Source organism: Penaeus monodon, chromosome 33 (assembly GCF_015228065.2).
Source record: "Penaeus monodon isolate SGIC_2016 chromosome 33, NSTDA_Pmon_1, whole genome shotgun sequence".
NCBI lineage: Eukaryota > Metazoa > Arthropoda > Malacostraca > Decapoda > Penaeidae > Penaeus > Penaeus monodon.
Window position 1 is genome coordinate 32,638,675 of NC_051418.1, and position 584 is coordinate 32,639,258.

Genomic DNA, 584 nt, shown 5'->3' on the forward strand with positions numbered 1-584 from the left:
TCTTTCTTTAAACTTTCAGTCCCATTCTCTCTCCCTTTCATCCAGGGCATGAACGCTGCTGTCCGTGCTGTAGTTCGCATGGGCCTGTATGTTGGTGCTCGGGTATTCTTCATCAAGGAGGGTTACCAGGGCATGGTAGATGGTGGTGATCACATTGTAGAAGCAACTTGGTCCAGCGTCTCGGGCATCATCCATAAGGTTAGAAGAATATCACGATTGAGGGTACTCTTGATGTGAATTGTTTTACGAGATATTTTTTTACTGTCATTGTTTTTAATTACCTCATACTATTTAAGAATTCAGAAGCATCAGTTTTTACCCCCTTAAACAATACGTATTTCACCAATCACCAGTGAATTGGTAATGAGTTTCTCCACAGGGTGGCACAGTCATCGGCTCAGCCCGTTGCAAAGACTTCCGCGACCGCGAAGGGCGCATGAAGGCTGCCAAGAACCTGATCAAGCGAGGTATCACAAACCTGGTGGTAATTGGTGGTGATGGCTCACTCACTGGTGCCAACCTCTTCAAGCAGGATTGGGCAGCACTTCTCCAGCTGCTGCTTAAGAAGGGTGAGCAAGGAGCTC

At 46.9% G+C, this 584-nt stretch overlaps 1 protein-coding gene across 10 annotated transcripts in view; it reads left to right on the top strand.

Annotated features, from left to right (window-relative positions):
* LOC119594394 (ATP-dependent 6-phosphofructokinase-like) overlaps positions 1–584 on the top strand; it is a 21,652-nt gene that overhangs the window by 4,559 nt on the left and 16,509 nt on the right. For all 10 annotated transcript variants that reach the window (XM_037943460.1, XM_037943465.1, XM_037943462.1 and 7 more), the window contains 2 exons: positions 46–198; positions 380–569. In XM_037943460.1, the coding sequence (XP_037799388.1) occupies positions 46–198; positions 380–569 (343 nt within the window). The remainder of the gene's footprint in view (positions 1–45; positions 199–379; positions 570–584) is intronic.